This window comes from Saccopteryx leptura, chromosome 1 (genome assembly GCF_036850995.1).
Source record: "Saccopteryx leptura isolate mSacLep1 chromosome 1, mSacLep1_pri_phased_curated, whole genome shotgun sequence".
Taxonomy (NCBI): Eukaryota; Metazoa; Chordata; class Mammalia; order Chiroptera; family Emballonuridae; genus Saccopteryx; species Saccopteryx leptura.
In genome coordinates this window covers 198455820-198482209 of record NC_089503.1, presented here as the reverse complement: position 1 = coordinate 198482209, position 26390 = coordinate 198455820, and the positions used below count along the sequence as shown (strand labels likewise).

The following is a 26390-nucleotide window of genomic DNA, read 5'->3' as shown; positions in this document are numbered from 1 at the left end:
GTGTCCTGACTGTAGAGATAGTGAGCTGAAAGTGATATACACATGAAACAAAAATGAAAGGAGACTAAAAAACACAAAACATTCAGAACGACGAACAATGATGTGGAGATGGGTAACACTTGTGAGACCAGGCCTGGTACTGCCTCCCAGTTCCCAGCGTGATGGAAGCTCAGGGCTGAGCCGTGGTTTCCTCAGAGCAGATTGTGAGGTTGAACAGCCTCCTTTCTGCTGAAGTGTTTTCTGCAGACTCATGCAGAGCTGGTGACAGGAACCCTTAGTTGTCCCAGGGAGGTGACCAGCCCCTGAAATGTTAGTGTAAGGAGTGACTCTGTCATGGAGGAACCAACTGCAGGGCAGTGGTGACCTGTTAACCCAGCAACCGGGCATCATAACTGAAATTTTTTTTTAAAAAGTGAATGTCCGGATACAAACATTAAAACAGTCATCCAAACTTGAGCATCAGGTTGTAAGTAACCAGGCTGATGACCACAGGGAGTTGATACTGAGTCAACGTTCCTTGAATCCTTCTTGCCCAAGGGGCAGGAGGTGAACTGGGAGGGGTCTGCAGGTGCCAGATATCAGAAAACTACCCCAGAGAGCTCAGGAGGAGAGCAATCTGGCGGGCTGCTCTGACCCTGGGAGGCCCTGAAGAAGGACAGTGATAAGATGAAGAGTTGTTGGGTGATTCAATCAGTTAAGTGTAGGCAAGAGAGCAATTTAAGAGGATACTTCTTAAAATTTTTGTGGTAGTGAATGAAAAGGAAGAGGCTCTTGGTCTAGGCGGCAGCAGCAGTGAAACATAGAAAGATGTCTAGATCGCTGCCTTAAATAAATAGATTGCAGTCATAGACGTAACGCCGTTCCTCCTCTATCACGTATGCAGCACACGGATAAAACCGGTTGTTGGTTCTTGGAGCCTACCTTGCTGGCATTATTCTTAAGAACGTGAGGTTTTAACTGCTATCTGAACATTTTTCTTTTGTTATAGAGTCCTGGAAGAGGCATGCTGTGTCTTGTGATTGCAGTGTAAGTTAACATATCATGTTTTAAAATTAAAAATTGCCGTCTTTTCTTGGCGCTTAGGAAGGCTGACACAAAATGAATGGCTAACATGCAAGACAGACATTTCAATTAACTTTCTGGGATATTGATCAGATAAGCACGAGATTTATGATTGTATTCGGAAATCTTCATTAGATGAGTTCTTGGTTGCTTCGGGTAACTGTTAGCAAGTGGTTTCCCAAACCCGAGAAAGTACCGCACCTGGGTTCATTAAAAAAAAAGAGAGTTCTCTTTTGCTGAGTGTCTACGTTGTTGTTTTGTTTGTTTGTTTTTGTTGCCCTCAGAGTCACAATTGGGTGGAAGTTAATTCAGTGTTCTTAATTAAACATCACTTTTCATGTCTTTGGAGGTTTGGAATCCTGAAATTCCCAGGAATACTCTAAATATGATAGCCACCTCCTTTCATGAACTGTGTAGTGAATAGTCAGATTTGCTTCAGAGCTTTGAGCCTTTGGAAGCAAGCCTCCCTGGTGCAGTCTCTGATGGATGTGATCATCATTTCTGTCTCTTCCAGGGCATGTTGCAATAGATATTTTTAAATTACAAAGTAATCTGGTTGTGTCTGTGGAAGAGGGGATTCTAAAAGAGCACTGAATAGAGACTACCCCTTCTCCCAGCTGCACAGGGTAACTGCCTAACCGAGAGATGCACAGTTTTACAGTTTTACACGGGGGTTGTGCTTGTGTACACGGACATGCATGCCAGCATACATCCATATATACGTACACACACACACTTTCCTCTCCCTCCCTGCTGACCTCTCCCACTCCTCCCTGGTCCCATCTCCTTAACACGGGTGCTATGATGTCGCCGAGGAGAGAGGTCTGCTCTGTGCTTCCTGGAACGTGGTGGGGAGTGGGGTCCTCGTCCCCTCCTCTGCTTGCTCACTGCCAACGTGCAGCCAGTGCAGGCTGTGCTCTGTTTCTCCTGATCCCCAGCAGCCAAACCAGGAGCCCACCCAGAACAAATCCTCCCGTGTGGAGAAGACGGCCATTCTGGGTGCCCATCCTGGGGGGCTAAGGAGCCTCCTTCCGGCTTCCCTGGAGCTTTGTCCCAGGCCATGCGGGGACTTTGGCCTTGATTCCAAGTGTGAGCTTCCCTGGGGTTTCGCTGGGAAGAAGGTCCTTCTCTGCAGCCTCCTTCTTTGTCCATTTGTGGTAGAGATTCATTCTGCGTTAGTTAGGTCCATGTTAGCCCGTGTCTGAAGTCTTCTAGAATTTTCCAGGAAGCTTTGGTCTGTTGATGGAACTTTTCTTCTCTCTCCTGTCCCTGTAGCAGGATTTCAGTGCCAGGAGGACTCCATCGATGCTTTGGACCATTGAGTCTTTTTTTGCTATTTCTGGTCCGGCGTTTGGAAATTCTTTCCGGCATTGTTTGCAGTTCCTTTGGTTTGTGTTATGACTTGAAAGTTTATTCTTTCATCCCATTTTGCATTAAATGTTATTCAAAGGGATATCACTGCCTGCTCCTTGCTCTCTGTGTGGGTGGGGAAATGACACCATGACTTAACAGAGTTCTCCTTGACTGCGTTTCTGAGCCTCCTGGCTGGACTGCGTAAGGCCGATGAATGATGCAGAACTCACTTTTACAGGTTTAAATAATGATTCTGATTTCATTTGCTCTGTACTGATGTCACTACTATCATCTACATTTGCATTCTAGTTGAAGGTGACCAAATATTGTCAATTTCCTTTTTCAACATTCAGATGAGTCGGACCTAGAAAAAAAAAGGAATCGTAACTTTTTAAGGATGTGTGGTCCTCAATGCATCTTAAAATGTTTCTTAATTACTATTAGAAGTAAACGAATGGTTCGGCAGGCTTATTATTATTATTATTATTATTATTGAGATATATGCATTGTACAACACCATATCTATACGTTTTTTTAATTTTGCCTCAGGAAGGGGAAAATATTTTCTACTTGGCACTTGAAGACATAGAGACAGACACAGAGCTTCTGATCGGCTACCTGGACAGCGACATGGAGGCTGACGAGGAAGAGCCGCAGACTATACCCATGACCCGGGAAGGGGAAGGTGTTGGTAAACATGGCCAAGGACAGCCGGCCCCCGGCAGGGCAGGTACTGCCTCTCGTCGGGGATCCCAGCGAGCGAGAGCGGAGGGGACCCATAGCTGTGGTGGGTCACGGTTGCATGACCGAGGGTCTTCTCAGTCTCTAGTTACTTTGGTCAACTCAGCTCCCACAGGGCGTCCAGCGGTGTGCCCACCACACATAAAATGTGGGTGCCCAGGACACAGCTCAGACACCAACCGATCACAGGGCTGGTCTCTCCATTGTGGGGTTAGTGGCGGTTTTTATTTTCTTTGTAATTTCTGCATAGTCTAAGTTTAATCTCATTTGATAATCAGAAAAACATATGTCACTTAAAATACACACTTTGGGGCATCTGAGCAGAGCCGGAGGAGTCCGGGAGGGACTGACCAGCCCGTGGCAGTGGAGTCGACCGCACTTGCTGTCAGTCACTCATGAGCCTATTGTGTGACGCGGCTCCACTCACACAGACGTGACATTCCCCTTGAGGCTTCCACCCCGTTCTCCTCGACCAGGTGTGTCTCTCTGTGCATCCCAACGTGAACTCGAGAGGACCCACTTTAGGGGAAACTTAAGTTTTCCAGTTCAGCACTTGTACTATAACGGCTCTTTGAAGTGAATGGCTCATATGATGGGGTCCATTAAAAACTGGTTTTGTAATCATTTGGTAGAACACACGTGAGATGTGGAATAGTTAAAAACACACAATGTATTTCTCCCTAGTTAACACTTCCTATTATTTTCCGTGGAAAACGCTATCGATGTTCACAGAGATAATAAGAACCTGCAGCTCCTAACGCCACCAACACTATCAGTGGGGTTTTAGAATGAGGGGGACCGGAGCAGTTCCTTTCCTTTCTGGCCAGTGAGCCCGTGCCCCTGTCCATGCGCAGACTGCCTCGGCTGTGACGGGGACCATGCCTGCCCCCAGTGCGACTCCAGCTTCACCAGCGAGGAGGTCCTCGCCGAGCACCTCCATGCCCTGCACCAGACGCCTGGCGGGGACAAGGAGTTCAAGTGCAGGAGCTGTGGGAGGAAGTTCCCCGTGCGGCAGGCCCTGCAGAGACAGTGCGTACAGAAGGGCGGCTTTCACGCCTGCACTAACACTTCCTTCCACCAGGTCTCTAACTTGCACGTGTGTGTGTGTGTGTGTGTGTGTGTGTGTGTGTGTGTGTGTGTGTGTGTGTGAGAGAGAGAGAGAGAGAGAGAGAGAGAGAGACAGAGAGAGACAGAGAGACAGACAGAGAGACAGAGAGAGAGACAGAGGCAGGGAGAGGGCATCACGCTCACTGACGTCACCGTCACGGACTCGTCTGCGTGTAGCAGGTTGATTTCTGACACGTTCTGGTGGTGAGCTGAGCGAGGAAACATTGCGGAGGAGAGTCAGTCTCTGTCCACACCCCAGATGGCCATTCAGTGTTGAGCTCGTGCGTTGACTCATCTGAAGTGAGAGATGCGACATGTAGGTTGAAGGGAGGGGTCAGGCCTCAGTGTTTGCATTGATATCTCCACTGAAATCAATCAGTACAAGAACAGTTTTAAGAAGCATAGAGTTCAGCCTGACCAGGCAGTGGCGCAGTGGATAGAGCGTCGGACTGGGATGCCGAGGACCCAGGTTCGAGACCCCGAGATCGCCAGCTTGAGTGCGGTCTCATCTGGCTTGAGCAAAAAGCTCATCAGCTTGGACCCAAGGTTGCTGGCTTGAGCAATGGGTTACTCGGTCTGCTGAAGGCCCATGGTCAAGGTACATATGAGAAAGCAATCAATGAACAACTAAGGTGTCGCAATGAAAAACTGATAATTGATGCTTCTCGTCTCTCTCCGTTCCTGTCAGTCTGTCCCTGTCTATCCCTCTCTCTGACTCTCTCTCTGTTCCTGTAAAAAAGAAGCGGAGAGTTCAGAGCATAAGGAATTCGGGACATTATGGGAAGCCCTGTATATTTTGTAGCAACTTTGAGGAATCACTGAAAGGGGAATGTGTGTAAGGAGCAGGAAGAGGAGATGAATGAGACGAGATCACATGTCACTCTGCGCCCTTGATGTCTTTCTCTGTATGTTAACCGCGTATACATGTATTTTCTCACGCAGACATCCTCTAGTGTCGTGAATGATTAAAAACGAAAGAGTCAAAACAATAGAGTCAATACATATTATATATTCATCAGCTTCCATTTTCAGCAGAATGTCACTTTGCATGACGAGCAAGAATTCCTTGACATTGGCTTACCAGTTCATTTGCTTTTTCTTTTTAATTGACTAAAATAAAATTCTGAAGTGTGTGCTACATTTTGTAGGAAGACTGATGGCCGTAGATTGTACCCATCCATGCCAGCTTATGAAATTCGAGCTGAAAAATTTCTGCTCAGCACAGAAACTTAAGATACTTCATTTTCATCCTAACAAGAGATGAAACATTTGGACACTCTTTTATAGGCACTTAAAAAGAGGGGGGAGGAAATGAGGGTGATACACTTGAAACTGACCTGGAGACTGCATCCAGTCAGGTTGTAGTGAGTTGAGCATCCTGTGTTCTACACCAAAGACACTTCGGCTAGACACCGAAGGACCGGATGGCGGGGTGAGCGCTCGCACAACTGGGCTCAGAGTCGAGGGCTGGCTCTCGTGTCGGACAGGCCGTGTTTGTCCCCTGTCCCTCCTGTGTCCCCAGTGTTCTCCAGTGCCCAGCAAAGAGCAGTCCGAAGGATTCCTCCCGAAATGTCCAGTGCTCCATCTGCAGCTCCTCCTCCTGTGCGGCCTCCAGGTCTGTGTCTCGGGGGTCAGGGGCTGCTGGGTCACTGTGGGTCCCTTTGGGCGTGCACACATTCTGGGCCTCTGAGTGGTGCAGGGTCCTTGGCGACAGGGTGAAATGGCTTTCTTTCTGGCCTGCCTAGGTCCTGCACGTCACGACCCCGAGCATCTCTGCTGGGTGTGTGCCTTACAGAAGCCTCTCTCCCCCCCCCCCCACTCCCCACCTTCCACCCTCCACCCCCGGCCCCTTTCCTCTGTCCTGCAGTTGTGAGCAGCACCAGGAGACCTGCCGGACCAAAGCCAGGTTCGTGTGCAAGGCCGGCAGCTGTGGGAAGAGGCTGAAGAGCAGGGACGCCCTGAGGAGACACCACGAGAACGTCCACGCTGGTGAGACATCCCGGGACGGTGTCCTCAGTGGGGCTTCCCCTGTCCGGCCGGCTGCAGCTGTCTGTGTGTCCTTGTCACCGTGGAGCAGAGAGCTGGCCTCTCCCTGGCAGCACATGCAGACCAGGGGCTCTTTGCTTTTCCCAGACGCTGTTCCTTTTTCGAGTGGATTTCAGCAGAATTTGTCATTTTCCTGTCTGAGTTCGTCGAAACCGAAACCCTAAGTGAGGATCGAGTCGTGCTTGCCAGTCAGGGGCACGAAAAATTGGTATTTTTAAAATATTAGTAATGATGGTTCGTCATAGGAGATTTGTGACATTTCGTCACATGGAATCTTTTTTAGTAGAGTGACTTCGTAAACCAGTACACAGTGCCCTTCTGCCCTCCTATTTTTACTGTAAAATCCTATTTTTACAGTAAAATCTTATTTTTTAAACGCCTCTTGTTTCTCCTGTACTGGAGAAGGTTACCGACCATGTTGGATTTAGCAAAGCTCAGGTGCTCTTGGGTTCTTTCTGATGTCTGGATAAACAACGCAGCCAACATAGCATGTGACCGTCACCTGGGTCTCATCTGCTGAGCGCAGGGCACATTGGTTCAGGGACAGAGCCCATCGCAAGGGGCCAAGCAGATGGCTACGTTGTTGGAGTTAACGCCTCACTCCGCAGGGACTGTCCCTCAAAGGAGGCGGAGGTTCCTGGAGCCCCCCTCCTGTGCAGACCCTCTCTTTGGGGGGGTACCCCCCATGTCCTGGGCTTTCAGGAAGTGGTGGAAGGTTTCTTCTCTGTACCCCCCCCCCCCGCATGTGCCCTCATCAAGGGAAGAGGATGGCTGGGATGGGCCTCAGAGTCCCCCTGTGTGTTGTCTTCCTTGCTGCCGATGTCCTGGGGGCTGGTGTGAGCATGACTGCTGGCTGCCCATTAGGTTGTGAGCCCTGTGAGAGCCCCTTGGGGCTGACCAGGCAGCCTTGCCAGACGCAGCCTCGGGTGCGGCCCACCACCCAAACCCTTGGCTCTTCTTTTTTTCGCGTGCCCGAGGTGCGGAAGGCGGCGTTTTTCTGTGCGCACCTGTCCTAGGGTCTTGGTGGTGCCGGTGATAGTCCGGCCCGACTTTTCGAAAGACCTGTCTTTGTCATTTGCAAGCGGTTGTGCTCCAAAGGCTGCCTTGAGTTTTCTCCCCCGTGGTCTGCAGTGTGTTATAACAAGTCTTTCTTGGCATCTTCACGGTTGGCTCTGAAAAGCTGGCCGCAGAGACCATCTCTGGGCACTGCCATTACTGCCCGCGATGGGACGCACGGGGTCTTCTGGCTGTGCTGTGTTAGCCTCGTGTCCTGGAGGCTTCTGGTGTTCAGCTGGGACAGCCTCACGGTACTGGCACTGCGAACTCGTGGGGATTGTGTAGGAAATGGTTTACAGCAGTGGTCCCCAACCCCCGGGCCACGGACCAGTACCGGTCCATGGGCCATTTGGCACTGGTCTGCAGAGAAAGAATAAATAACTTACATTATTTCTGTTTTATTTATGTTTAAGTCTGAACGATGTTTTATTTTTAAAAAATTACCAGATTCCCTCTGTTATATCCGTCTAAGTCTCACTCTTGATGCTTGTCTCAGTCACGTAATACATTTATCCATCTCACCCTAAAGGCCGGTCCATGAAAATATTTTCTGACATTAAACCGGTCCGTGGCCCAAAAAAGTTTGGGGACCACTGGTTTATAGAACCAATTTTTTGAAATTATGTTGCTGTGTCATTGTGGGTCGTATAAAACGTGCATCTCACTGTTTTCAAGCTGAGGTCCTCGGGCCCACCCTCTACTGGGGTGGACCCCACTGTCTGTCTCCGCTGTCGCCTCTGCCTGGCTTCTGCCTCTGCTCTGGGGCCTCTGCAGGCTTTTGGGGAAAGAGTGTTCCCTGATCTGAAGCAAAGCCGTGTTCGCACATGTGGTTGTGGGAACCTTTAACCAGACAGGCGAGGGATTCCCAGAAAGAGGGTCTTGTGGCTTTGACCATGGGTGGTGACAAGTGGTCCTTGTTAGCAGCCGTTTGAGCTGAAGATTCTGAGAGCAGAGAAGCTGAACTTGCAAATGAGCACCACATTTTCCCAGAGAAACTGCACCATGTGTGGCCAGGTTCTCGGACCAGCTCCTAGAAGCATCTTTCGCTCACACTGGGCGGACGCCTGCAGTACCTGCGTGTGTGCTCCGTCCAGGTGTGTTCTTTTCTCGTGCATCTCTCACCTTTGTGGTGCACCTGTTCCTGTTTCTGGAAATTGGATTTGAGAGTCCGATATCGGATTGATTAGAATGCAGGAAAAGTACAATAGTATAAAAGCTAGTTCCGGCTTTGTGGGTGCTGCTGTCGTTGACCCTAGGGATGCCGGTGGGGTGCTAGGAACTTGTCACGGTTCCCCAGGAGGAAACAGAGTGAAGGGGGTGACTTCCTTAACCCACGTCCCAGGTTTAGCCTTGGCTTAGACTACGGGGGATGTGAGCTGCGAGGTTTTGTATTTATGGGAGATCATATGGATCTATAGTCTCAGGTGAAACGTCAGCTGTCCCCATGTTTCTTCTCAGAGAAATGAGGACTCCAGTTCTGTAACAGAAGATGTGAAGGAGAGAGAAATGCTTCGAAACCTTGCCTCTGATGCTCCGCTTCATGTTGCCACTTAAATCATGATGGTATTTTGTGTCTATTTCAGGGGATCCTAAGAAAAAGCTCGTGTGTTCAGTGTGCAATAAAAAGTGTTCTTCAGCATCAAGCCTACAGGAGCATAGAAAGGTCAGTAAGATTAAGGTTAATGCTCCTCCGAGTATAAGATTTTTTTTTATTTATTTCTGGCACCTGCTGTGTCTATTTAAGTTGATTTTTTTTTAACTGTTGTAAAGCCAGAGCTTGTCACTCATTTACATGCAAACGTAGTATATAAAAACACAAGACTGGTCATGTAGAGGAGCAAACCCTTCCAGCGAATATTTTGAGTTCTGTGGCTCAGAATTAGTAGAAATCGCTCTTGAAGACTATTGTCATGTCTAGCCAGGTCCTTCACTTGCAAGTTTCATCCGGGGCTGTTTGTTCAGATCTCAGTAGATCTAAATCCTACCTGGTGGCGGTGGAACAGGGCACCTGGGTTGTCTCTACAGGAGTATTAGTAACCAATCAGTTCAAGGCAGCGTTTCCTCCGCATGGCAGCACAGCTCCATCTGATGTCTCATAGAGGTTGGTTGCAGTACTTCACGTGGCCAGTAGATGGTGCCACGTTCCACTTACTCCACGTCTTGTTTCCCACACCACTCTATGCAATCCCAATGTTTCTCAACCAACCACTGGTCTGCCAGAAATTTTGTGCCGTTCTGAGAGTCACCCGCCCTGCCGGCATCCCTGTACTTTCCAGTAAGATATCCTGTGCTCCTTCTTGAAAATTATTAAATTTGGGGCTTGACATTTTACGTTATTACCCCTCCATATCGATTAGTACACTGGGGACGTTTTACACAATATACTTAGCATTAGGCATAAATGACATTCCCGATCATTTTCCCTTTAAATCTGATGTTTTTATTACACCTTTGTAGGCATTTGGAAAACAGCGTTGGCCTGGGTTTTCCATAAAACATGAGATATTTAATGCACAAATGCTTTCGTGCACAACAAACGCTTTCTGGTTTATAAATTGGGGAATACCAGTTCAGGTCAACCTTTAAAAAATGTTTTTATGTTTCAGAAACCGTGAGAGTTAAGAAGTAAACAAAAACGATTACTATGCTGCCGTCTTTTTTTTTTTAAACAGCTTCCATTTTATAGATCCATGAGTCATCTTTTACATTTTATTTGTTAATAAAAGTTTAACATTAAAATGAAAGTAAAGTAAATACGATTTCATTTATGTACAGCTGAGAAGGCCGAATATCCTTCTCAGAGCATCCTGTCATCATAAAGGGTGTTACTATGTATTGCAGACACATAGGGTTTAAGACCAGACATCTGTTTTTGAATAAACAGCGCACGTCATAGCCTTGCGCCCCCATGGAGGGGTTCAGTCAGAGCCTCTGTGACGGCCTGTGGTGACCGGAGAGGCTGCTGGTCACCTGTCTCAGGCTGGAGTCCTTCTCCTGCTCCATGCGGCTTGTGCCTTCTGAGTGGGTGACCATATGCCACTCTGCTTTCTGAGGGACCATGGATCCCTCTGGACACCACACGGCCCTCTGATCAGAGGAGCTGTCCCTGCATCTAGGGACAAAGGCCAGGCCAGTGGGAGGACCTCTGTCTGCTTCTGCTCTGTCTCTTGGCCTTTTCCTTGCTTTTCTCGGCTGTGTTGACAGGGTCCCCAGGAGTTGGCTCCAACGGGAGCCGTTAGGCGGGTCGGCAGCCTGTGACCTGCCGTGTGGTGGGTTGGGCGCAGAATGAAGGCCCAGACGGCAGACCTGGGTCCGCCCCCCCCCCCCCGCACACCTTGTCCCCTCTTTTTAGGGCCACTTGGATCGGGAGATGACGGTCTTCCTCCCTCATCTACTGCTCATTACTCACTGATGTACCTGGTCAGGGGCCTCTGCCATGACCTCGCTTGCGGGCAGGGCCCTCGCTGCCCTGCAGGGGTGCGTGGTGCCATGGCTTCCCTCACAGGGCCTCTACTGGCCTGGGGTTAGCACGTGAGCCCCACCTGTAGCAAGGCTGAGCCAAACCCAGGGCTTCACCGCTGTCACTTCTGTGTCCCCAGCCACACACTGTGAGGCTCCCACTTATCAGGAAGGTCAGGGCGCCTCACATAAGGCTTCACCCAGCATCCTCCTGTTAGGACTCACTGCACTGGTGTCTGTAGGAAACCAGACTCACTCTTATCATACATGCCCCCTGGGCTTCCTGACTATTGGTGCGGGAAGGGACGACCCCAGGATGTGACTGTGACCTCCGCGTCAGCCAGGCGTCTGCTAAAGCGATCCCCCTTATCTGTTGAGGCTTCTGATCCTTCCTTTTCCTGGTGTCCCCGTCACGCGAGGGGGTACTGCACACGAAGGGTTTCTCAGAGTCACACATCCCCATGGCTTCCCCAGCCATCCACGTGGTGTTCTGTGCTGTGTACATTTAAGCTTCAAATGCCTTCGACTCCAATAGCAGGACTGTTACCACCTGCAGGCCACTTGTCTCCCGGTCTTCATCTCTGCATAACCGAGGGTTAACACAGCAGGAGGATTTTTTTTTTTTTTTTTTTTTACGGAAGGGATACATTTAATACTAAGTAGGTCAGCAGTGTTACATATTTAAACAGCTACGTCTTACTTTCTTTTAATGACATGTGTTCACTAAGTAACGTAGGCTCATTGCAATTTCAGCTGATAGTGGGGGAATGAACAGGGGAGGGTGGACAATGACAGGCCATCTGGTTGTTACTGTAGCGACTGCCCCACAAGTTCCTGCTGCCCTCTGAGCTCTGTGTAATTTATTTCGCTTTGACAGTGGATGTAACTGTCAGCTTCCCCTTTGGCAGGTTCACGAGATATTCGGTTGTCAAGAATGTAGGAAGAAATTTATTTCAGCGAATCAGCTAAAACGTCATATGATCACCCACTCAGGTAAAACACACACACCTATATATTTTTTATTTATATTGAAACCACTCCAGTATTCACCTTGTCATTTCTAGGAGCTCAGAGACTGGTTATCAGGAGACCTGGCTGTTAGTTCTAGCTCTGTATTTACTAGCCGTGCTATTGTGAACAAGTCAGCTAACTCCCCCCCCCACCCACCCATCACCCCCCGACCTCAGTCTGATTATATAATATATAGAGCAAAGCTGGCCGGACTAGTGGAGTTCGAAGATCTTCAAAGCCAGCACTGAGTTTGTTCCTGAGTCCTCCTGGCGCCTCAGTTTCTGCATTTCTCATCTGCGAAATGGGATGCTGGTTCTTCCACTTCCAAGCTGCCAGGATTGCGCTCATCTGGGGGTCGAGCCAGCGGAGGGTCCGGCACTGAGGGCCGCGTGAGCGGTTATGGTTCCTACGTGTGGAGATGCTTCCCGTGTTCTAACGATGGGACTGATAAACACTAGCGCGACGTTTACAAATACATTTTGAGGATGTATGTTTTAAAACTTGTAAAAAACATCACAAATAGGTCTGTCACACAGATTTGTAAAATCTCAGTTCTGAAGAGAACTCTGGCTTTATGAGGTCTCTTTCTAGAGTGCAGGACGTCTCTAACTTCTAACTTGAGGCCACTGAAGTCACAATGTTTTTGAGCGTCCACTCTGGAGATAGGTATAGATATTTTGGTAAATGAAAATATGAGATTGGGAGCAGGTGACCTTCAGATATGCTTTGTTTGAAATGCAGGGTGTTGTTGTTGTTTTTTACACCTACTTATCAACATCACACAAATACTGTGTAAGCTGCGTGGGGGTCAGCGGGCTGAGCGGGAGGCCAGGCCGTCCTTTCTGTCCGTCACTGTCGGGCCACTCCTGGCCTTGGGGCCGTGACCCAGATGTAAACTCACACCTATTAGCAGATGTTTCACCGGCCAGTAGAATTTCTTCACTGAATTTTAACTTCACCTTTCTATCTAAGCTGTGTGACCCATTGAGTTGACCAAGGGGGCCCTGCGGAGAACGAGATTGCGTCTCTCTCGCGGCCAGGCCCGTGTCCAGCGTGGGTGCCTCAGGCCAGGGGGTGGGGGTCAGCCGTTTTGATTTTGGTCATGTTCGAGACACCACGGCCCTGAGACATGATACAGGGTGAGGCTGCTGTTCCCCTTTGTGTCCTGTTCCTCGTGTGGACGTGAGATTGTCTGCTCTCACTTTTCACAGAGAAACGGCCCTATAATTGCGAGATTTGCAATAAGTCTTTCAAGAGGCTTGACCAGGTGGGCGCTCACAAAGTCATCCACAGTGAAGACAAGCCTTACAAGTGCAAGCTCTGCGGGAAGGGCTTTGCTCACCGGAATGTGTACAAGAATCACAAGAAGGTAAATGCGATGAGCAGTGTCACTCTCCCCCCCCCCCCCCAACATGATTTTCCAACTGTTTATCTTTTAAAGAAGTTTCTGAGCAGCAGGGCAGGCTGTATCTGGCACAGTGGGAGAACCCAGTGCGGTGACTTCACCCCTCCCTCGGGCCCTGAGCCCCAGGGCCCCGGGGTCTTCCGTTCTCTGTCGGGGGGGGTCTTCTGTTCTCTGTCGAGGGTGCTGTCCTCACAGGCACAGTGTCCCCTGCCTTGCTGTGCTCTCAGGTTGTGTGAATTATGCTGCCTTTGTTCTCCTCCTCTGCATGAGGTCTGACGCCTTTGTCCCCGTCCCCTTTCTGAGAGTCTCTTCGCCCGCGCACGGTGCGGTCTCTGCTGAGGAGTCTTCTGTCCATCCCTCTGAGCACCGGGGTCCTGACCCTGGGGGGTGGAGGCACCCTGGATACTTTCTGCTGGACCTCTTCCCACTCTTCCGTGTCGACCACAACCCTGACTGCTGCAGTCCGCTCTAGACGGGTGAATTCCAAATGACTCGTCCTTTGAATCCCAAGCTTTCGCCCGACCTTTGTGTGCGACTGCTTACCTGATACATAGCTGGGTGTCTTTCTGACCCAATGAATTCAGCCTGTCCCCGGGTGGCCTTTCCATTCTTTGTGCCTCATAACCTTGCTTTTGGAAGGTCCCTATTTCAATACTCCGTTCACAATGACAGTGTAGATGTGTCCCTGTGTCTTTCTGTTAGTCTTAGCCCCGTTTTTGAAGTTAGAAGGCAGTTCTTTAAAGAGTCTCCCCTCTGTGTGACCTCACCACCTTCCCAGCCCTATGTCCCTTCACCGTCCCTGGTGGTGGCTCGTTGTCACGATGTCTAAGGAGGCTTCTGGTCTTGTCACTTCCCACTCCAGTGCCCCCTCCAGGTAGAGCATCCCAGAGCACAGCTCTGATCGGTCCCTCCTGTGCTCTCTTGTGGTCAGCAGGTTCCCTACACCGAGAGATAGCACAGTGCACACACCTCACCCTGTCACCTGGCTCTCTGCACTGTGGCCTCAGTATTTTCCAAGCTTTCTGTCCTTAATTCTCTGTGTAACCATGTCTAAAACTGCTTGACATTTGTCTTCATTCGGTGTGACCTCACTGACTTCCCTCTTCCTCATTTTTTTTTAAACCAATCTTTTTTTAAAGATTCTGTTTATTCATTTGAGAGAGGAGAGAGAGAGAACGAGAGAGGAGAGAGAAGGGGGAGGAGCAGGAAGCATCAACTCCCATAGGTGCCTTGACCAGGCTAGCCCAGGGTTTTGAACCTGCAGCCTCAGTGTTCCAGGTTGACACTCTATCCACTGTGCCACCAAAGGCCAGGCCCCTCTTCCTCCTTTCTAACGGGACTCTCTTTAAATCGTCATCCCTTCCTTCTCTGTGTGGATTTCTGTTTGCATTCTGACACTTGACTCAAGCTCTTGGCTCCAGAATGTATCAAATTGTGTTTGATTGAATTAAGGGGGAAATTGTCCAAAGAGACTGGACATCTTAGAAATGTATGTTCAGATGTATTTCTGATGTGATAAATATTTGCTTATTGATTTTGGTGGATCAGGAATCCTATCTTTTCAAAAAACTCGTTACTTACTTACTTTCGACTCCCCAAGAGCCAAAAGGCGGATAGCCTCTTGTTGACAGGAAGCCATACTGTGAACATAAACAGTCAGTTAACACGTATATTCTATGTTGATATGTGTTATATGCTGCATTCTTTTTTTTTTTTTTTTTTTTTTAATTTTTCTGAAGCTGGAAACAGGGAGAGACAGTCAGACAGACTCCCGCATGCGCCCGACCGGGATCCACCCGGCACGCCCACCAGGGGCGACGCTCTGCCCACCAGGGGGCGATGCTCTGCCCCTCCGGGGCGTTGCTCTGCTGCGACCAGAGCCACTCTAGCGCCTGGGGCAGAGGCCAAGGAGCCATCCCCAGCGCCCGGGCCATCTTTGCTCCAATGGAGCCTCAGCTGCGGGAGAGGAAGAGAGAGACAGAGAGGAAGGAGAGGGGGAGGGGTGGAGAAGCAAATGGGCGCTTCTCCTGTGTGCCCTGGCTGGGAATCGAACCCGGGACTTCTGCACACCAGGCCGACGCTCTACCGCTGAGCCAACTGGCCAGGGCTGCATTCTTCCAATAAAGGAAGAAATTGAAAAGAAAAAAGAAAATGTTAAGAAAACCCTAAGGACATGAAAATACATTTATGATATTTACTGGGGAATAAAAAAGCCCCACGTGTTCATGGAACCACACGGTTCCAACTTGTATGGTGCCAAGGTCAATGGTCGGGATGTCAGTATTTTGGGGGACTTTTCAAAGACAGCTCTTTTGAGGTCACTTAAACAGTTATTATTTCAGTGTCCATATTAAAAAGAAAAGAACAACAAAAGGCAGATATAGAGGAGAGTGCACAGGTTGGTAGAGAACGTCTGGATCTCCCTGCGTGATGTCTGGCTGCCCGCCTTCTGTGGCTCGCCGGCGAGGCGTGCCCAGGGGCAGGAGCGCACTCGTTCCCATGGCGTGACGGGGACATGTATCTGGCTGATTTCCTGCCCTGTCCCTGGAAGCCTCTGGTTCTCTCTCTCTGATGAAACTGATCTGCCCACACGCCTGAGTTTCTCACAGCATGGTTGACGTGACGTGCCATGTGGGAGCCTTGGCCCGGGGCCTTCATGCCACTGCCTGTGCTCTGGGCCCTAAATCAGTGGTCCCCAGCCCCTGGGCCGTGGACCGGTACTGGTCCGTGGGCCATTTGACACCAGTCCGCAGAGAAAGAATAAATAACTTACATTATTTCCATTTTATTTATATTTAAGTCTGAACGATGTTTTATTTTTAAAAAAATGACCAGATTCCCTCTGTTACATCTGTCTAAGACTCACTCTTGACACTTGTCTTGGTCACGTGATACATTTATCCATCCCACCCTAAAGGCGGGTCCATGAAAATATTTTCTGACATTAAACCAGTCTGTGGCCCAAAAAAGGTTGGGGACCACTGCCCTAAATCATCTGAAAGTAACAATGATGCCTCGGGAAGGACAGAAACAACGACACCTGTGGTTTCCAACGGGGAGAGCACATTCGACCTGCTGTTGCTGCTGCTGCTGCAGACAGAGGGCTCTGCGGACTGTGTGACGGGCTCCTGTGTGTGTTCTTGCCGCAGTTGTGGGGAAGTGTCTGAAATAGCCTCCAGGAGTGAGGCGATAAAACCAAATCAACTCTTTCTTCTGTTGTTCTTCACCAGTCGCCAGGTGGGATGTGGAAGAATAGGGGGGACAGGTAAGGAAAACGGGGTGGGGGTGGGGTGGAAATACCATTCGGAGTCGGACAGATCTTCCTCATGCAGCGTGACTGAAGGTGGTTATTTTAAATAACTCTTTATTGCACATGAACTTTTTTGTTGTTGTTTTAGTTTTGATGCTGTAACTCAGGGGTAGTCAACCTTTTTATACCTACCGCTCAGTTTTGTATTTCTGTTACTAGTAAAATTTTCTAACCACCCACCGGTTCCACAGTAATGGTGATTTATAAAGTAGGGAAGTCACTTTACTTTATAAAGTTTATAAAGCAGAGTTACAGCAAGTTAAAGCATATAATAATAATTACTTACCAAGTACTTTATGTTGGATTTTTGCTAAGATTGTCAGAATAAATCTTTATAAAACAACTTACTATAGTTAAATCTACCTTTTTATTTATACTTTGGTTGCTCTGCTACCGCCCACCATGAAAACTGGAGCGCCCACTAGTGGGTGGTAGGGACCAGGTTGACTACCACTGCTGTAACCCATGCTTTTTTATTATGCTTATTTGATTTATCTTCAGGTCAATTATCTTAATGTTTAGGTTTACTTGCAAAGGGGGTGTGGTCCTTCACGGGGATCCTGACAATATGTAGTGGAGTTGGGAGGGAGCAACTTCCGTTTCCAAAATCGAGGTGCTTGCTGGTGCCTCCTGTTAGTCACATAGGCCGGCATTCCTTTCCCTCCCCCTAGTCCTCTCTGGGAGCCACGGGACCTGATGCGTGGCTGTCCTTCAGGGTCTAGCTACAATAACAGATGGCTTCTCCGGGTCCAAGTGTACTTAAAGTCTGTAAATCACAACTGGACCAATGTTTCGGAACCCCTTGGACAGAAACCACTCCATTCGTCTTCCCCCTCCATTTGATTCCCTATGAAACTTGATGCGATGCAAAACTGGGTGAGGCAAACCTCTTCCTCCAGGCAGGACGCCGGGATAGACTGACCCAGCTCAGACTCTGGGGCTGGCAGTGCTCGCTTGAGGGTGGAAGTGTGCACAGAGGACATTTGTCCTGAGGAAGTCCCGGGGTGGGGGGTTGGCAGGGTGGGGGGACAGGGATGGAGGAGTGTCCAGTCTAAAAAAAAAAGACCCTTTTTCTTATCTCTTTACATAGCCTTCCAGAGGGGAACTTTTTGAGCTCTCTCAGGACCTCTGGTCACAGTCTTTCTTGGAATATAGTATACTATACAGTGACTTCCAAATTTGGGGCCATGACCACTTTGTGTTTAAGGGGCCATGGCCAGTCCATTAAAAATAGCACAGAGAAGGTAAAAAGGAGAGTAAGGTCATTGAATGAAATAATATGTGTCTGGCGTGCATGTGCTGGATTTTTGTTTGTGTGTGTGTGTGTATGTGTGTGTGTGTGTGTGTGTGTGTGTATCATTGACTTGGTCACAGTCAGTTTGAAAGATGCCACAGCTCAGACTTGGCCTGGGTGGCATTTTATCAGACCTCAGAGAATGACAAGTCTTTCAAGAGATGAACGGATTGGGTTCTAACACCGTAATGGCTGGCTTGCGTTTCACACAGTGACAAGAAGAACGTAAGTCCTTGAAAACACCTTAGGAAGGCGCCGCTCTCACTGCAGCTCTGCGTCTGGTCTCTTCCCTTCACATCCGCCACGGGCGCCGCAGGGGGTCGTACAAGGGGGCGACAGGTTTGTACAGCACCCACCGCCCCTGAAATCTAGGAGATCAGAATGCTCTCCGGATGGTGGCTGAATAGGTGTGGCTGTTGTCCCCATGGAGTCAGAGCTTCCCTGAGGGAGAGAGAAAGCGCTCATTAGGATCCAGGAGCTAGTCCACGGCCATCAGGGGCAGAACTTCCATGGGCACAGTCAAGGTAGCGAGCCGGCCAGGTTCTATAGGAAGCCGTGTTGCCCGGAGCATCCTTGGTCAGACATCGGGGTGGCATCTCTGAGCACATCGTAGAGGGCACAGCGCCCCGAGTGGGGGTCCGTGCCTGTCTTGGAGGAAGACCTCGGACAGTCTGTGGTGACTCCCCATTGGCAGACTCTGTGCGCTCTCAGGGAATGCTTCAGGCCAGAGGATTTAGTCATTGGCTCCCCGCGGGGTGGGGAGGGGGGAATGGCTTTGTACTAATGGAGCTTTGTGTTGTGGGCGTGGCCCTGCTGGACTCTAATTCTGTAGGGACATCAGCTAAATTGTATCCTCTTCATTCTCTGAGGGGGACGAAGGCCTTTTCCTGACCCGAGCTTAAAGAAATGGATTTCTTCTCTCTCTCTCTCTCTCTATTAGGTGACCCAATGGAATGGTAATGTGCTTATGATATGCAGACTTGAGACTTCAATGACCAAATTCTTAAAGAAAGAAAAAAAAAAGAAGAAGAAAAAGAATAGTTCTAACCCATATTTCTGGAATATTCAAGTTTTTTTTTTCTCTATGTATTTCTCCTGAATTTCATGAAAGTTTTCTTGCTTTGCACGTGGCCATTTCCAGTAAATACTGTTACCTGTGGAGCTACCATACTGAGAGTCAAGGTTCTCACTTTTCATTGTGAATGGCCCTGGTGAAAATTTTACTCTGCTCTCATGCAATTAATATTTAGTCTCTGTGGCTACAAATGTACTAATTCGGTAGTCACTCTATGAAAAACCATGCCATAAACCTTCTGACTCATCTTGATGACATCTTATGAGGTGTTATGAAGAGTGCAGCAAATTTTCTCCCGTGTTTTTTCCATCAGCAGTGGTCATCAGACTCTGTGCACACAAGGATCTGTTTCATCACACATGTCCGTGAGTCCGTCCCCTTGTTCTACCAGCAGATGTTGGTGTCATCAGTGAACTTGGCACTCAAACAGGGACACCCTGTAACTCAAGGATCATGTGATTCCTGTTGGGGAAACATTTGTTTCCCTTTAAAGATGAAAAATGGAAGCCTAAGGCACCTTTAGAAAAAAAAAAGAAGGCTACATTTTATCCAGTTCTTATAAAATGTATCTAGGAGACAGAAGTCATCTATCCACACTAGGGGCTGCACTCTACCCCCCTGACTCAGGTCAGATAGCCTCCAAGGGTCGTCAGAACAGTGGCACCTGTGGATTCTCTGCTGCGCCTTCCCAAAGCCACGCTGTCTCCACTCCGTGCGTGGAGTTGCAGCCTGGTGACAGAAGTGTTTATAGTCACCTGCTAGGCACTGACCGACTATTAGTTAAAATATGCTGCCGACTTCAGGCCAGCATCTCTGAGTGGTGGTTTCGGTTTGCTTAAGCGGGTTGCGTGGCACATTGCTGTCCCAAGTATTTCATAATCGAGCTGCTATCCATATCCATAGGTGGTTTTGTCCTGAATCGAGAAAAAGAGGAAGCATGCGTTATGGTGGGATATGATATTTTCGGAAGGTTAAAGCAACCCAGTGTTTCAGACCTTTTTTTGCCTTGCATTTTAAAATTTAATTCTTTCTCTCATATGAATACCTGGGTTTCTGACATGCTGAGGAAACTTTCTCCACTCAAAAATTATATATATATATATCATATATATGATATATATATATATATCATATATATATATATCTAAATATGGAACACTCCATGAATTTGACTGCCATCCTTGCACAGGGACCATGTTAATCTCTGCATTTTTCCATTTTTTTAAGTATATGCGCTGCCAAAGCCAGCACCAAAAATCATTAAAATTTACTTATATTTATATTTCCTTATAGTTTGCTTAGGGTTTTATTAAAAAAAAAAAAAGACACCTGAATTGAATTGGAATTTATCTTGCAGGGATATGGAACAGATCGAACTTATTTTATTCCCCTGAATGTCTAATAGAGTTGCCTAAACACCATTTACTAATAAACATGTTACAGTTTTCCTGTCCATTTGAAATGCCTTATTTTTCTTTGCTGAATGTTAGTATATTTTATGTAATAAAAGGAACCTCTTCTTCTTCTTTTCTCTCTCTCTCTCTCTCTCTCTCTCATATTGATCTGAGTTCACCTATCACTTCACGTTTCTGGCTGAATCCATCCTTTCTCGATAGTTTTCACAGCTGAAAACAGGCATGATGGGTAGGTGCCTCTCTCACCAACCCGGTGTTCATAGGACATGCTTGTATCCCTAATGTCTTCGTATCCACTCGCCCAAGAAAATATGCCCATCCCTGTGTGGTGAAATAAGCAACTTCCTTTAGATTATTCCCTTGATTGGTATGCCCCATGCATCATAAAAGCCCCTCAGTAACACAACCTGTTTCATTATAAGGGGAGAGCACAGTCCAATGGTGGATGTCATGGTGTGCCCTTGCTGTCCATGCTGCCGTCAGGTTTCATCCACAGATCTGTGCCGAGTGGATCGGTGCCGGCGTGTGATGCGGAACAGGTGTTGGCTTAGTGGTGGGTGTTTCCGAGTCTTAGATCTTAGCAGGAGGTTTCTGTTGCTTCTCGTGTGTCCATATATTTTGTTTGTCATGTGTTCAGCAGTGCTTGCTGCATCAGAGCTGTTGGATATCCAGCCCGTTATTGAAACGGTTTGAGCTTATCGGTAAATGGGGATAATAGTCGTATTGTTATTCATTGAGTGACTGCTGGGATAAAGCAAAATAATTCATGGAAAGTGTCTGGCCTCGGACACAAAATGAACATCTGACACATGCTCCCTAGCGTTAATCAGCGATGAGTTAATCAGGTTCTGGTAGAATTTAGGGGGAAAGCGTCGCCTAGGGTTAAAATTGATCTGAAGTTCTTCATTGGAGCTGAGTGGGGAGGGGGCCAGCAGTCTCCCCAGTTGGCTTTCTGTGGACAGTGCCCAACCAGCAGCACCACTAGAGGCTGGGCCGTGATGGAGGAACTTGTGGCTCAGAATATCAGGCGTTGATTAGACTTGAAGTAGAGCCCCAAAAATCTCCACGTGTGTCCCGAACAGTATTTTGTGATGATAGGCACAGCTGCCTTTCCCATTGATCAGATTTCTAATTAACGTGAGCATTGGAACATACGGCGTTCTCCTGCAGACGCAGCGGCATATTTGTGGGGACAGTTTACTGGTGGGAGAGGGTCACCAGGAGGAGGAAATGGGGTCTGCTTTCCCATCTTGTCTCCTCGTCTCGAGCCCAAGCTCAGATTCTTGCAGGCTTGGCCTCCCCCTGACTCGGTTTCTCTGTCTGCAGACCCACTCTGAAGAGAGGCCATTCCAGTGCGAGGAGTGCAAGGCCCTGTTCCGCACACCATTCTCCCTGCACCGGCACCTGCTCATCCACAACAGTAAGTCCGTCCAGTGGGCGCGGGCGGCGGGGTGAGCCCGTTGGTCCTTGTCCCCCTGGAGCGCGGGCAGGCACAGGAGGGTGGACCTGAAGTCATCGTCTGCTGTACACCCAGGACTGCTTGGCTGTGTCTGATAGGGACAGACAGGAAGGGAGAGAGATGAGAAGCATCAGTTCTTTGTTGAGGATCCTTAGTCTCCTTAGTTGTTCATTGATTGCTTTCTCATATGTGCCTTGACTGGAGGTGGTGGGGGCTACAGCAGAGCCAGTGACTCCATGCTCAAGCCAGAGAGCCTGGGCTCTAGCAAGTGACCTTTGGCTTCAAACCAGTGACCTTTGGGCTCAAGCCAGCGACCATGGAGTCATGTCTATGACACCACACTCAAGCCAGTGACCTTGGGCTCAAGCTGGTGAGCCTGCGCTCAAGCCGGTGACCTTGAGGTTTCAAACCTGGGTCCTCTGCATCCCAGTCCTATGCTCTATCCACTGCGCCACCACCTGGTCAGGCTCATCTTTCCTTTCTTTATCCTTGCTTTAATTTCCCACAGTGAGAGCAATCATTTCATGAGATGTCATATTTCATATCACTTCTTCCCACTATTTAAAAGTTTGGGTAGGAAAACATTTCCTATGTTCCAGAAGGCATCTTGGAGATTTGTTCTAAAGCAGACGTTTTGGTCTCTTTTCACTGGAACGATTTTACATTCTCGGGTACTGACATGTTTTGGGTGTTGACCCAAGCAGCAGTGACCTGGGTGTACGTGTGTGCGAAACGCTTGAGGGGTGGCCGCTTCCCAGTAAAATAATAAAAGCAACGATAGAGGGAACGTAGCTGACTCTTTAAAACATGCCGACTCTGGAGTGATTGCGTGAGCTCATGGAGGTTGGACGTTGGGAAGGGTCGGAGTAGTCATCAGACCTGAGCCCTTAGAGGGAGGGGTTGAGAAGGACTGAGATGCAGAGAGAGGCGGGGGCATCCTGCAGGCCCAGCGGGGTGGGGCGGCATCCCGTCATGAGCAGCCAACGGTTTCCCACTCACCACACAGCCTCTGGGGCCTCACTTCTTTGGCAGGGGCATGTGTTTGCTTTTGGTTCATTACACACATCCATCTGCACCTTGAAAATCCGTGTGGGAGTCCCACATAGAGCTATTTTTAGAATACAACAGCCACATCACCGAAGGGCATCGCTTTGTTTCGGAGAAGATGTTCCTGCCCAGCTGAATTTTAAAGTGGGTTCACTGCTCAGGTGTTAAAGTCACCTGAGATTTCCTGCACAATCATATCTAAAAATCAAAGCAAAAGTGGTCATGACCTAGTGATATGTCTCTTTCTGGCTTTTAATTTACGCCGTTTTAATTAGCAGAATATCCTCTTCACGTGCCCCCTCTACCGCTGATTAAATTGTTAATATGTCTGAGGAGAGCTGAAGGAGTTATTCTCTCCTGACAGTTGATGGGACAGCATCAGACAGCATCTTGGGAGGCATTTTCTCTGGCCAGAAGACATATCTCAAAATCAAAACCGTAACGATATTAAGGTTGTTAGGCACACGGAAGGTGTGGAGGACAGTGGAGTGCACCTTCTCCCATAGGCAAGGGCTGTGTGATCTCACTGTTCCCTGGACTTCTGGCTGCTCTGGGGATGTTCTTAGCGTGGCTTTCTGTTTTCCTTATACAGAACAGCTGGACCCTGAATAAGCACAGCGTGTCGTGACGCCGCGGGGATGCCCGTTCTGTGTCGCTGTCACCGCGGTCAGAAAGAGAACTGTTACAAGATGAGTGGGTTTCAGACTAGGGATATAGGCAAGGGAGCCTCGTTCACTTACAGGCCTGGCCCCAACACTCAGGAGGACATCATTTTTCTTTGCGGAGAAGAAATTTTATTTCTCATACCAGCAAGGGAGTTTCCACGGAAGGAATCCAATACTTTTTGACTTTGGCCTGTCGGTTCTCATCCCTTTGGGGGGCAGGGGACCAAGGTGACCGAAGACGGAACCTTGCCTGTGTGTTCAGCATCATGGTGACCAACTCAGGGGGCAGGTGGTTCCTCATGCCGCATGGGGACACTGGTTAGGAAGAGGAGCTCTGGAAGTGAGTGAGTGATGTAGGGTGACGCAGACATCAGGTCAGTGAGCTAGAATGATGGGGAACCAGACATGGCCCCGATGGAGGACAGAATACCACGTCTCATCCTACACGGCAGGAAATGGGAACCTGTCAGAATTCACAATGTGAAGGCGGTTATTAGAAGCTTGCATCAGAGCTCAGGACACAAGGAACACTCGCCACAATTACCTGTGGAAATTGTTACTATTTTCTGGTACCCTGAGAACCAAAAGGCAGGTTGCTAAGCCAGCTTCTTGGTTGTGAGGTAAGGACAAAGCCTGATAAATTTGAGGTAGAGAAATCTGGCAAAAGCCGATTAAAAAAAAAAAATCTCATGTCAGAATTTAAAAATTCTGATAAACTTTAAAACCAAGCTGTCTGGACTTAAAAATTAAAAGAGACAGGTGAGGACCCCCATGGGACAGTTTGAGGAGGATTTTTCTTAGGAAGCAGTGTTTCAATTCACTTGACCGTTGAATGAAAATGCTTTGATAGGAGCCAGTCCCATCCTGGAGGGTTTGTTTTTACATTCCTTTCAGCGCCTGAATAAGATCGAGGATTAACATTTGTAAACTTAGGCCAGTTTATTAATATTTCATTCTCCTCTCACTGGTTACTTCTTTTATATCAATACAATGTTTAGGTGGATCTAAACAGGTCCATGAAGACAGACGAGGTCACGTCAGTAGCCTCTGCCACACAGACGAGCCAGGGCGGGGACAGGCAGCTCTCGGCACCTGCCCGATGCCTGAGTGATCTTTACTTTTGCACGTGACTGTTTCCAGTTCAGATTTCAACAGGCCTCTGAGAGGCTGTACCCAGCCATCATTCTGTTTGAAAAGACAATGGGAGAGTGACTTGTCTTTCTTTTCTCTTTTCCTTCTTTCTGTCCTTCCTTCCTTCCGTTGGCTGTGAAGAAGGAATGGGCTCTCATGTTACTTATCCGTGTGCTGGTTCCAGTGCAGGGGAGTCCAAGGGTTGGAACGGGGGTCCCCTCTGATGGAGACGTAGAAAGTGACTGGTGTGCTTGGTCTCAGAGTGCGTGTGTGAATCAGGGCTAATGGAATGGTCCTCTCACGAGGGACGATATACCTGAGCACTGCTCTGCCTTACCCATGGGACTGTGTGCTCCGTGCATCTTACAACTTTCTGAGAGCTGTCCCTGTCTTCTGATTGTTGTACATTCATCGCTTAAAATGTATTGCCGTCGGATTGTGGAGCGTTGGACCTATGTGTTACGAGGAGTGCTACAGAGGTGGCATTCTATGAACGCTGAAAAAGTGCTGTGAGCTCCCTGAACACAGGTTCCAGGGAGGGGGAAGGCCAGGCTCCCTAATGGGGCACCCCAGGGCTCTAGAGCAGTGGTCGGCAAACTCATTAGTCAACAGAACCAAATATCAACAGCACAACGATTGAAATTTCTTTTGAGAGCCAAATTTTTTAAACTTAAACTATATAGGTAGGTACATTCCTTATCGAGGTAGCGCCCGCACGTGGTATTTTGTGGAAGAGCCACACTCAAGGGGCATGTGGCTTGCGAGCCGCAGTTTGCCAACCAGGGCTCTAGGGTATGAACCAGAAGTTGCCCCTCTGGGCTCCCCTGCTCTCCACAAGGTGTCAGAGAGCCTGTGTTGAACCCCAGCTGTTTGACAGCTGACTAAGGTCCCCTGTAGGGGCCTCCTGTCCATCCAAGTGCCGGAGACCAAGTCTCTGAGACTGTGCTGAGGCAGAAAGGGGGTGGAGGGTGCCCCTGTCCTGACATGGGAAGGCTGCTCGGACCCACTTCTGCCTGCCTTTGGGGCCTCCCTCCCCAGCTGGCTGCCTGTGACCTGGCCTGACCATACCCCCTTTTCAGAAGACCACGGGAATCATCGTGGGGTTCAGGGGAGAAAGGAGGGGGAACCCCACCGCCTCTCACTGCTTGACAGAGGCCTCTGGTCACCACGAGACTACTTACCTCGAAGCCCAGCCCCCACCCTGCACACTGACTTTTAAAGAAGATGCATGGTACCTCAAGAAAAGTGATCCCCACCTTTTTTCAGTTGAAGGGAATGAGACTGTACATGAAGGTCTTCTCCCCCCATCCCCACCCCCTGTCACACAGTGATTTAGCAAATAGGGAACCAAAATGTGTGGTGGAAAAATGGCCTTTTGTAGTGATGACAAGTTGTTGGAGCTGTGACGCTAACTTGTGGGGCAAACACAGGCGGATAGCGGGCTGGACCCTCCTGCTGCATCTCACCTTCCTCCCCTGTGCCCTTTGATCTCTCAGGTGAGAGGACTTTCAAGTGTCACCACTGTGAGGCCGCCTTCAAGAGGAAGGACACCTTGAACGTCCACGTCCAGGTGGTCCACGAGCGGCACAAGAAGTACAGGTGCGAGCTGTGCAACAAGGCCTTCGTCACGCCGTCCGTCCTTAGGAGCCACAAGAAGGTCAGTCTCAAAGCCCCCTGGGCGTGGGGGGCCTGGTGCGTCTGTCATCCGGGTAGTGTGGGTGCACGCAGTGGGGCACATGCGAGAATCAAGATGG

The 26390-nt window shown here is 48.9% G+C and overlaps 1 protein-coding gene and 1 non-coding gene across 4 annotated transcripts in view; one reads left to right on the top strand and one right to left on the bottom strand.

Annotated features, from left to right (window-relative positions):
• Window positions 1–26390, top strand: part of PRDM5 (PR/SET domain 5) — a 98218-nt gene that overhangs the window by 39765 nt on the left and 32063 nt on the right. For all 3 annotated transcript variants that reach the window (XM_066384498.1, XM_066384510.1, XM_066384519.1), the window contains 9 exons: window positions 2965–3145; window positions 4011–4185; window positions 5786–5878; window positions 6131–6252; window positions 8949–9028; window positions 11733–11817; window positions 13047–13204; window positions 21661–21754; window positions 26133–26293. In XM_066384498.1, coding sequence (XP_066240595.1) covers window positions 2965–3145; window positions 4011–4185; window positions 5786–5878; window positions 6131–6252; window positions 8949–9028; window positions 11733–11817; window positions 13047–13204; window positions 21661–21754; window positions 26133–26293 — 1149 coding nt within the window. The remainder of the gene's footprint in view (window positions 1–2964; window positions 3146–4010; window positions 4186–5785; window positions 5879–6130; window positions 6253–8948; window positions 9029–11732; window positions 11818–13046; window positions 13205–21660; window positions 21755–26132; window positions 26294–26390) is intronic.
• LOC136390330 (U6 spliceosomal RNA) lies at window positions 20064–20170 on the bottom strand. The gene has a single exon (XR_010748735.1). It is a non-coding gene; the product is annotated as a U6 spliceosomal RNA (small nuclear RNA).